Raw genomic sequence first — 10420 nt, 5'->3', positions numbered from 1 at the left:
GGTGCATGTTTTTTGTCATGTGGTTGGTGCTTGTAATTCAAATACATTATCTGTGCATTACATAACTAAACACAGGGATGTAGTCATTCCAGCACAACTCTTCCACTTTCAACCAAGGAGCCTACAGCATTTTCTTGACCTAAATCAGTGTTAGACATTGAGAACAGCAACTGTACTGGCTATACTTGGAATTAAAAGCAGCCACAAAGAAAGGTTCAGCTTTCAGAATACTGGTGGGGTTTTTTATTTAAGAAGAGAATAAAGCATTTTTAAATATATTTATCTGATGTACACTTAGAGCTGCAATGTTGGTTCCTACATAACAATATTTGAAACAGAAAGTGGTGGTGATTTCTCCCCCCTCCCCTCTGATGCAATAAGCAGAACATAGGTTCACAAGCCCCCTGCTATAAATATTTCAGTAAAAGAACAATAGTAATCAATGGACCAGGTACTGTGGCAGTAACAACACTGATGAACGCTCTGAGAAAATCTACTTGACTTTTTTTTTTGTTTAAATAGACAACTGCTTTCCATTATAAATAAATAAGGCATGAAGGTTCTCCATACGGTTACCAGATTGGTAGCCATAATCATGTGTATGGCTCCTAATATTTCTGAGTTCAGGGCCACCGGCCATCTGTATATGTCAAGTGTAGAAGAGAGAAGCCTCTGATATGAGATGGTAGTGGGGTATATTTCTAGAACTGGGCATGTCTAGGTAGGTCAGTCTAAGAGGCAGCAGTAGTGATGGTCACACCCCTGTAAGCTAGCACAGTGGCAGCCATTTGATGAGTGACTAGAGGCCTGATTTTACCAAGTGCTGAGCACCCTGGACACATGCTGATTTCAATGTGGGTGGTGAGTGTTTGGTTCCTGGCAGTGTCAGGCCCTGAATTGGGAGGAGAACACAAGGGGTAGGGGACGAGAAAACTATATATATAGGTATAAATTACTCAGTTATAACTGAAAATAATGAAAGGACAGATTCCGAGTTCATTTATACCAAAAAACCCCAACAGGCTTTTGGATATATACCACAAGTGCGAATGGAGTCAGAATCCAGCCCAAAGCTGCTTCAGGTGCATGTATAATACTGTTTGGTAACTTTAAAAAAAACCCTAATCCCTTGTAGCTGAGAGCTCTGGGTCTGTAGCCTAAGTTTGAAAGAAATGCTGCTAATCTGCATATATTCATGAACTCTGCAAGATGCCATGTACTAGTGACTGACCAAGCAAGGCCAACTTTGGGTTTGTGAGAAATGGCATTCCTGAGACTGGTGAAGCTTTTTGCATGTGTGTGTGTCTATGTGCATGTCTCTGGGTGTGTACACGGAGTGAAGAGATTCTGACACTGGACAGTTAAATGGAACGTATAAAATGCCGCGGAAGGCAGCAGCCTTTGGAGAAGGCAGCTCAGTCATATTTCCACAGAAAACACTGTGTCTGTTGGCTTAACTGGGAGCAGACAGAGAGAAGACACGGGACAGTGTGATAAATGCTATTAGCGGTAGTCACTGCTCTTAACCCTTTAAGAATATGGTGTTTTTTGTTATCCTTTTATCTACAGGTGAATCACTGCTAATCAGTTTTTGCAAACCCATGCAAGTTATATCATTAGGAGCGTGCTATAAGAGGTGGCAAGACCTCTTGAATAGCGTGGTGTAGAAGCCCCATGCTCCCCATCTAGAGAAGATGAGGGTAAGTCTCAGACCCAGCAACAGCACTTCCTGCTTGGCTTTGGGGAAAGCCCTGGTCATCCCTTTCAATCAGGCGGTGATTTACCTGGAATGAAATGTTGGTACAAGTGTAAAGGAAGGCAATTCTATATGCTTATGGTGTCTTAAGATTATGGACTGATTTATCAGGTGAAAGCTGATGAAGATGGAACAATCAGTTCTATATTTCAAGTTATTCCAGTTGCAATGAGCTTGCATTGTAAAGAGCTGAAAAACCTGACTGATAAGAGAATGGCTTAAATAGCAAGAAAATACTGCCCTTCAAGGAATGGAAAGGTCAGGTTAAAGTCTCAAATACAGCTGTGGGTGCTTTGCAGCAGATCTCGGTGAAGGAGATGGGCTGGATTTTCCAAAGCACTCCCTGGACGTTGTTGATGGCTTTTTTGTATCATTCTACCCAGCCCATTCCAGGACAGTGTCGGTCATCCAAGCTTCTGTCTGTAGTTAATCAAACACAGTGACTGGTGACTACTGGGGAAGCTGAAAGGGTGGGAAGCTGGTCGGTCTTCCCTCATTTATGATTTCTGGCTGCTTGCAGCAACACATGCAGAAATTCATGGTAAACTTTTTGAAATCACCTCTAACTACAATATACAGCTTTTCCAGCCAGTTCGGAAACCCTGGCAGGTGGATTCACTTGGGGCATGAACTTAAAAAAGCAAGTCTCCATGGCACTTTCCTCACTCCTGAACCAAAGAGGCTCCTTTCCAGTACAAGAGGACCATGTAAGTGGCCGGCCTCCAGACTTCAAGGCGGGGGAGAGGCCACACTATGTTTTGTGTGGCAGAAGATAAGGGCTGGCTGTTGAAGTTACATGTGGAAACAGAGGGAATGCAGCGGAGGCAGGACTCATTTGCTGTTCTTGTTTTTCACCTTGGTGGCATTGATGTCTGCTTTTGTCTTCTGGATGCGTGAAAAGATCTCCTTGAAAAGGGCCTTGTACTCTGGCTGGCTTTGTTCCAGCCGCTTGTCCACAGCCTCCACGTGTTTGCTGAGGGTCTTCTCCATCGTTTTGCGTTCTTCCAGCTCATGACCCTCTCCCCGGAAGTCCCTGAAGGAGCTGTCGCGAGAGATGGGCCGGGATGTCTGGACTCCGGTGTGACGCACGCTGTCCTTGTGCTGTCGGCATTTGCTGAGGAGCTCTTCGTACTTCTCCAGCAGAGCGTGGTATTGCTCGTCCACTTCTCTCAGGATCGACATGCCCCGCTTGCGCACGTTGTTGGCGTGAAGTGTGTAGTTGCCTTCATGCCGGCTCACGGCGTCCTTGGCCACGATGGCATTGAGGGCGGTGTCGCTGCAGCTTTTCCGGACGGGATGGTTTGGAGAAGGTGTCATGGAGGGCCCGTGATTTTTAGCCCCCTCTTCCTCTGAGAGATCAATGTAGTCTGCTTCTGGGGCATTGTTCAACGGTTCCAGAAGGGCCTCGGACAGGTTGTCCTCTCTGCTGAGAAGATATTTCTTGACTTGTTTCATCTGCTGCAGCTCCAGGAGCTCGGCCTCCAGTTCCTTGATGCGCAGTTTGCAGCTCTCCATCTCGCACACCCTCTGCTCAAGGTCCGAATACTCCTGGATGACGGATGTGTACTCCCGCTCCACCCTCTCTTTCCGCTGCTTCTCCTGGTTGACCTGGGACCGTAGGGAGTTCACCATTGCCTGGAGGCGCTCATTCTCCCGCTCCAGCGGCTTCTGGTTGAACTCCATTGAAGAGCTGTGGATCTGGAATGCATCCTCATATCTGTGGGGGAAGGAGACTGCAGTGAGTTGTTGACAAAGTAACAGTCCCTTACAGATACCAGCCCCAAATTCTGTTTTAGGGAATCACTGGTGTGACCCAGAAGTCAGAGAGGAATGATACCTGTCTATACTAAGGTTAAGGAAGCTGGACTTGGCTTGTTTACGCTCTATTATTATTTCTATTCCCATCGCAATCAAGGTAGAGTAGGTACCACACAGCCGTATAAAGGGAGATGCCTTGTGTTGATTAGCTCGCCATTTAATTAGTCAAGGGAGAGAAAGGGGTGAGAGGGGAATTGAAGTGCAGAGAAGGGAAGTTGCTTGCCCAAGGTCACAGAGCTGGTTTATAGCAGAGTTGGGAACAGAGCCCAGGACTCCTTGTCTCAGTCCAGTGCCCTCCACATGCTGTTATCTTCTTTTCCCCCATAGGGAGACCTGTATTGTGGATCTGACAGCCGGCAGCATCTCCCTTTATTGCTGGGTTGACTTGCAGAGACTCTAGGTTTTTATCCAGTCTGCCTGTGTGAGGCAGATGAAATGCTACCTGGTGGAGATACCTGGAAATGGGACTTTCCTCTTGATACAAAGACTATGAATAGCTGAGGCACTGACAGTGCTAGCTTCCTCCCATTTTGCCTTGCCACTCTCTGCTGAAGAAACCAGCAGGAGAGAAGAAAGGATTGTCCAGCCTCCCAGCACCACTTGCATTAGAAGAGACACTGCTGAGGATTACTAAATGTAGCTGCCCGGTCCATGATGTGGATACCTGGGGACTGGCCAGAGAAGGGTCACTCTATTTGAAATGAAGTTCATTTGGAAACTGATGTAACCCCTTGCACCAGTTTAGCGACATCAGTTTCCAGTGACTCCTTTAGTTAGCCTTGAGTAAGTTACACTGGTTTAAGGACATCAATCTCGTTTCCCACATGCCCCCCTCACAGCTCTTAAATAGTAACAACTTCCAGACATGATCCACGTGAGTTCAAAAATGCAGGGTTGGATCATTTTTTTCCATTCTGGGACCACTAGGAATTTATTACATCAGCGTTATGATCTTGGAGAAAGAAGGGGACAGAAGTGAGCTGCCAGCCGCATTGCTTTTGGGATACTTGCCCGCCTCCTTTCCCCCGCAGAAACTAAACCCCATCAGTATAATTTATGATTAAAGTGATTTTTCCAGTTGAAGAAAAAGCAGTGGTGGCATCTAATATAGGAGGGGGTAGGAGAAGCTGATATTAGTGGGCACAAGTGCTGTGCTCTAGGCCAGTGGTCTCCAAACTTTTTTGATCGCGCGCACCCCCAATAAATGTATATTTATATTCACGCACCCCTATCAGTAAACCATTTTTGAGCATGCACCCCCAATATATGTATATTTAGAGAAATAGAAGTTCTAATATTTTCTTCCCACACCCCGATGGATTGTCTTGCGCACCCCCTGGGGTGCCCGCACCCCACTTTGGAGACCACTGATCTAGGCACCTACTGACCATCTGCCTTTCCCCCCGTGCCAAAGGCTGACACCATGAGCTGCTTCCCAGAGGCCCTGTGCTTTGGCATTTGGCTTTTCTCGCAAGGGGAGAGCCTGCCCTGAGGAATTGTGCTGCCCAGAAAAAAACAAAGTAGGATTGTGATCTCTATGTTGTGGCCTCTGGACTTCAAAATACCCAGATGTTTGACTGGTGCCGTTCTCAGAAGTGCTAATGAAAAAGCAGGAGGTAGTTTTAAGACAAAGATGGATGGAAAAATGGAAACCAAATAAAATGCACTGCCCCCTCTCTGCCAGGAAATCTGTTCCTCTTTTCTTCAATAAGCACTGCACCGTGCAGTATCTAGCTGGAACCGTTCGCAAGGGTTGAAAGCCCCCCCTCCCCCTGAGGGCTAGGTTGGCGGTGGGAGGTACTGAACAGATTTCCTCCTCCCTGAAAGTCAGAGTCACCTTCAAAACCCAGCCGCAAAATTGAAAAGCCCAACCCTGCAGTCCCAAGGCATAGTGGGAAATGTTCCACGGAGGCATTGTGGGATAAAAACCACATTGAGTACATTTAGCAAGGGGGTTGATTACGCCCTAGTACCATCCCCTCTGTTGCTTCGGTAGCAATGATGGTTGTTTGCATCTCCTGCCAGCCGATGCTCCCCTATAGGACAGCAGGCTTATTGATCACGTAGCTATTTAGAGAAGATGCTATTGCAGACAGAGCAAGAAATGTTCTCAGGAGGTCAATGAATTAATCCTGTGGTTGGATTTTTAAGGAGGGCTGAATGAATGATAGCCACATACGTGTTGGCACAGCTCAACACAATGGGCCCTTGGCCTTTGACTGGGGCTTCAAGGGGCTAGTGCAAAACTAGGCTCGAGTAGGCAGACAAGTGCCCCCCCCATTATCTCCTGCCACATCTTGTCTAGATCCATCATCAGAAACACTAATTTTAATGGGGGAACTCTCCCCAAGGACAGTGGAGAGCATATCAGGCAAAGTAGCATCTGCTGATCCTCGGCACAGTACCTGGGGCTTGAGCACAGCTCCTTGAGGCAGGGGAAGGTATGGATGGTTCGACGCCGCTCCCTCTTCTCCCGCCGTATGCGAAGTTGCTCCAGACTCCGCATCTCCTCCACTTGCTTTTGCAGCTCCTCCACCTGGTTTTGTAGCCCCTCGATGGTTTCTGTTAGGCTGCAGGACCGGCCAGGCCAGAGAGAGGAAAAATGAGAGAGATGAGGCATCAAAGGAACTGGGTATCTTTTTGGCAAAGGACTTTTGGAAGGACAATCCTCCCTGTATGGGGAAAGTGGGGAGGGAAGCACTCATCTGAGAGCAGATCCTGCATTCCTCTCACTGCCTGGATTCTTTATCCATGGGGATTTTGGATGTGTTGGGAATGCAGCTTTGGGCTTTGAACAGCACCCATGCATTTTCTTTCCTGAATTTAGACATGGTGTGTGGGCATGCGGTGGGAGCAGGTGGATGAGGAGGTGGCAATCGACTGCTCTTAGATCAGCTGGTTAGAACAGTAACCTCCTGGGAAGAGGCTAAAATATCTCTGCATTTAAAGAGAAGTAGGGAGGGTGACAGCCAGCTTCTTTCTCCTCCTGTATCTTTTGGAGAAATAAAAATTTAGAAACCAGCCAGAGATTATTTTTCGCTCTGGTTACGAGTGGGGTTTGTCAAATAGTGTTTGCAGCCTGTGCAGCTCTTAGTTCTTTCTTATCTTTTTAAACAGGGGGTATTGCAGGGACAGAGTTGTTGACAGGGATTGATATGGATCAGGGGTTCTTCTTAGATAGGAAAATGGTGTGAATAAACTGGCGTCGACTGCCAGGGAATAGCCTGGTCTGCATTGCTCTCTGTGTGTGATCTGCATCCTAGTCAGCTGTCCATCATTGTTTCCCCCCGAGACTCTTAACATGATTGTGGTCCTGCAGTTCAGGGAACACAGTTCTCCAAATAGACTCTCTTGTTGTCAGACAGGACTTGTCACTTGCCTTGCCAGCTGTAGGTAAGACATTTTGCTGCAGCCTGGCCCCAGGATTACTGTGCTGATTGCTAACCTGAGGAAAGGAGCAAACGTTATGGCGAGCCTTACCACTGTATCTTCTGCTGGGATGTCTTGCTCTCCAGCACAAGCTTCTGGTTGGCCAGCTCCAGGTCCCGCGCCGTCAGGTCCAGCTGCTCGTAGACCTTAGCGTGCTGTTCGTTCATTTGGCGCAACATCTCCAGCTGCTTTGTCAGGTACTGAAAGAAAAAGTCAGGAGTCCATGAAATGGGAGGAGACCTTTGGGGTTCTCCTTGTTCACACAAATCTGCCCCTGAATCGCCTCCCCTTTCACTTGGTCTTGAAAGGCACCAGGCACCAAGCTCTCCCTGATGTCACTTGGAGCTGAGGGTATTCAGTCTCTCCCAGGAAGCACTTAGTATCATGAAGGGCTGGTTCCCATTTGAAGAACCACGTTCCCTACTTTCTTTCCTCGCTACTGCACCGTGTCCTGCGAGCGTCTGCAGCTGGTTGAAGAGCTGTGGTTTGCTGCCTGTCCTGACTCTCTCAGCCCTGAATCTCAAGGATGAGGGTACTGAGGGACCACAGAGTCCATGCATTTGTTCTTCTCACATGATCATCTCATGCATCATCTTGTGTGTGTGTTCTCTCCCCCATCTATCCCGGGCCTGCCTCGTTTATTTAGAGGGTAGCTCTTTGGGGACAAGAGATGTCTGTTGTACTAGGTTTCCACATGGCCTGTGAACAATGGAGCTGCAGTCTTGCTTGGCCTCTAGGCACAGCTGTGGTAAGCATGGTTTGAAAATAACTGGAATTGAGGCAGGGCAAGAGGCATCGAAACAATTGTACCCTTTCTGTGAAGTTCTGCAGAGAAGCCAGCCTGAGTTCTGGGGCAGGGACAAAGGGCTTGGGCATAGGAACAAATTACCCTGGTGTTGAAGTGTCGAGGCTTTACCAAAAGCTGGCTTCTCCAGAGTAACTGTTCGTATGCATGCCCTATCCCTGGATACCGCCCACGGGGTAAGAGTGTACATCTAAGCACTGACCCCAGAATGGGTGTCACGTAGTCAGGTTCTGCCTCTTACCACGCAATGGGTGCATCTACACAAGACGCCCACTGCACAGTTCTTACTGCACGGCCTTTTAGTACTTACATAACCAAATACTAAATGACTGTGTAGTAACAAGCGTTACTGTGCAGTAGCATCCTGGCATGGTTGCCTGCTGCTGCTTGCTGTGCAGTGGCATCACGTCATGGTTCATGCCCTGCGATGCTACTGCGCAGTAGTAGTAATGCGCAGGAGTAATGAGCTACTGCGCAGTAAGCGTCTTGTGTAGATACACCCAGTAAGTTGTTTGCATGTCCATTAGGGCTGTGTGATGCTTCAGGTGGTGATTCGATTCAGAGGAGATATGGCCCGATTCGGTGGCCGAATCTCTGAATCTGAATCAAATCAGGGAACCAATTTAAGATCCAAATAAATTCAAAACTCTCCGAATCTTTGGCAAAGATTCAGAGAGCTTGTATGATTCGGGCAGTCACCAGTGGCTGCAGCAGGGAGCTGCAGCCGACTCCTAGCTGATAAGTACTGGAGGCGGGGGAGTGGGGAGGGGACCATGGGGGGACCCCTGCCAGCCCCCCGATCCTGCCAGTTCCCCAGTCCCCTCCACCTCCACCTGCTGCCCCAGCCCCCCCATGGCTGCCTCCGCCTGCCCCAGCTCGGTACTTTAAAAAAAAGCCCCGGAGCTCACCAGGTGCTGCCGGATGGGGGGGTGCAATCCCCGCTGCCCCCCACTATTCCATGCTGCATGGGGGGCTCTGCATGAGCCCCCCAACCCCACCCTGCTCCCCCGGCACCCACCATGGGTGTCCTGCGTAGGCCAGCCCTGGCCCTTTAAGGAAAAATACCTGAGAAAACCCCTGGACTCCCCACTCCTGCAGTGGCCTTGGGGGTCAGGGGCCTGTACAGAGCCCCCCACATGGTGCAGGGCAGCGGGGGGCAGCAGGGATTGCCCCCCACCAGCAGGAGCGGTGAGTGTGGGGTTTTTGGGGGAATTTTTTTCTTGAAGGGCTAGAGCTGGCCCAGGTGGGGCACCCGTGGAGGGGCAGGGGGAGCGAGGGGGCTCTCCACGAGCCCCCTCATAGTTTCATAGTTAGTAGGGTCAGAAGGGACCTGAGCAGATCATTAAGTCTGACCCCCTGGCATGGCAGGAAAAAGTAATGGGGTCAAATGACCCCAGCATGGTGATTGTCAAGCCTTGTCTTAAAGACCCCCAGGGTAGGAGCCAGCACCACTTCTCTTGGAAGTTGGTTCCATTTCCTAGCTGCCCTGACCGTGAAGTCGCGCCTCCTGATGTCTAATCTGAATCTCCCCTCTGCCAGCTTGTGACCGTTATTCCTGGTCACTCCTGGCAGTGCTCGGGGGAACAGGGACTCCCCCAGTGCCTACTGGTCCCCCCAACTAGTTTGTAACAGGCCACTAGAACCCCCTCAGCCTTCTCTTGGATCATCCCCGTCATGTCATGAATCTTTGCTCTTTAAATACACAGGGGGCAAAAAGAAGGTACTGGGTAACGTGGGGCCCTTGCAGGACACGCTAGGAAATTTGGTTGTCACTCCAGACAACAAAGCTAACCTATTTAACGACTTCTTTGTCTCCATTTTCCTGAGCAGGGATCAGGTCAGCTCCCCACTGGGCTCCCATCAGGCCCCAGGGGAGGCACATGCAGGTGTATGGTCGGTGAGGACCTAGTCAGGGAACTTCTGGAGGGACTGGACGTATTTAAATCAGCTGGTCCAGATGATCTGCACCCTAGAGGACTGAGGGAATTAGCTGCGGTCATTGTGGGACCACTAGCACGGCTATACGAGCACTCGTGGTGCTCTGGTAAGGTGCCAGAGGACTGGAAGAGGGCCAGCGTGGTTCCCATCTTCAAAAAAGGGAGGAAGGAGGACCCGGGGAACTATAGGCCAGTTAGTCCTACCTCAATCCTGGGCAAGATTTTTGAGAGAATTATCCTGGTGCATGTCCATGAGGGGCCAGCAGGGGAGATTATGCTTAGGGGCAACAAACACGGGTTCATTAGAGGCAGGTCCTGTCAGACCAACCTGGTGGCCTTCTACAACCAGGTCACCAAGTCCTTAGCTGCAGGGGTAGCAGTGGATATAGTCTTCCTGGACTTTAGGAAGGCCTTCGACACTGTCTCTCACCCCGTTCTCATTAAGAGACTGGGGGACTGTGGTGTTGACACCTACACAGATGTGTCGCCAACTAGCCGGAGGGCTGCACCCAGAGAGTGGTGGTGGATGGGTCATTTTCGACTTGGAGGGATGTGGGCAGTGGGGTCCCCCAGGGCTCAGTCCTTGGGCCCACACTGTTCAACTTCTTCATCAGTGACTTGGACGAGGGGGTAAAAAGCACCCTGTTCAAATTTGCTGATGACACTAAGATGTGG

At 49.5% G+C, this 10420-nt stretch overlaps 1 protein-coding gene across 1 annotated transcript in view; it reads right to left on the bottom strand.

The window, feature by feature from the left end:
• Positions 1-214: 214 nt before the first annotated feature.
• CDR2L (cerebellar degeneration related protein 2 like) overlaps positions 215-10420 on the bottom strand; it is a 27128-nt gene continuing 16922 nt past the window's right edge. The window contains exons 3-5 of the mRNA XM_019542525.1: positions 7055-7203; positions 5980-6144; positions 215-3473 (exon numbers count right to left, since the gene is read on the bottom strand). Of these exons, the coding sequence (XP_019398070.1) occupies positions 2588-3473; positions 5980-6144; positions 7055-7203 (1200 nt within the window). The 3' untranslated portion in view covers positions 215-2587. The remainder of the gene's footprint in view (positions 3474-5979; positions 6145-7054; positions 7204-10420) is intronic.

Source organism: Crocodylus porosus, unplaced genomic scaffold, assembly GCF_001723895.1.
Source record: "Crocodylus porosus isolate Cpor-Errol unplaced genomic scaffold, CroPor_comp1, whole genome shotgun sequence".
NCBI lineage: Eukaryota > Metazoa > Chordata > Crocodylia > Crocodylidae > Crocodylus > Crocodylus porosus.
Note: the sequence above shows the minus strand (reverse complement) of the source record. Positions and strands in the feature narration are given on the sequence as shown.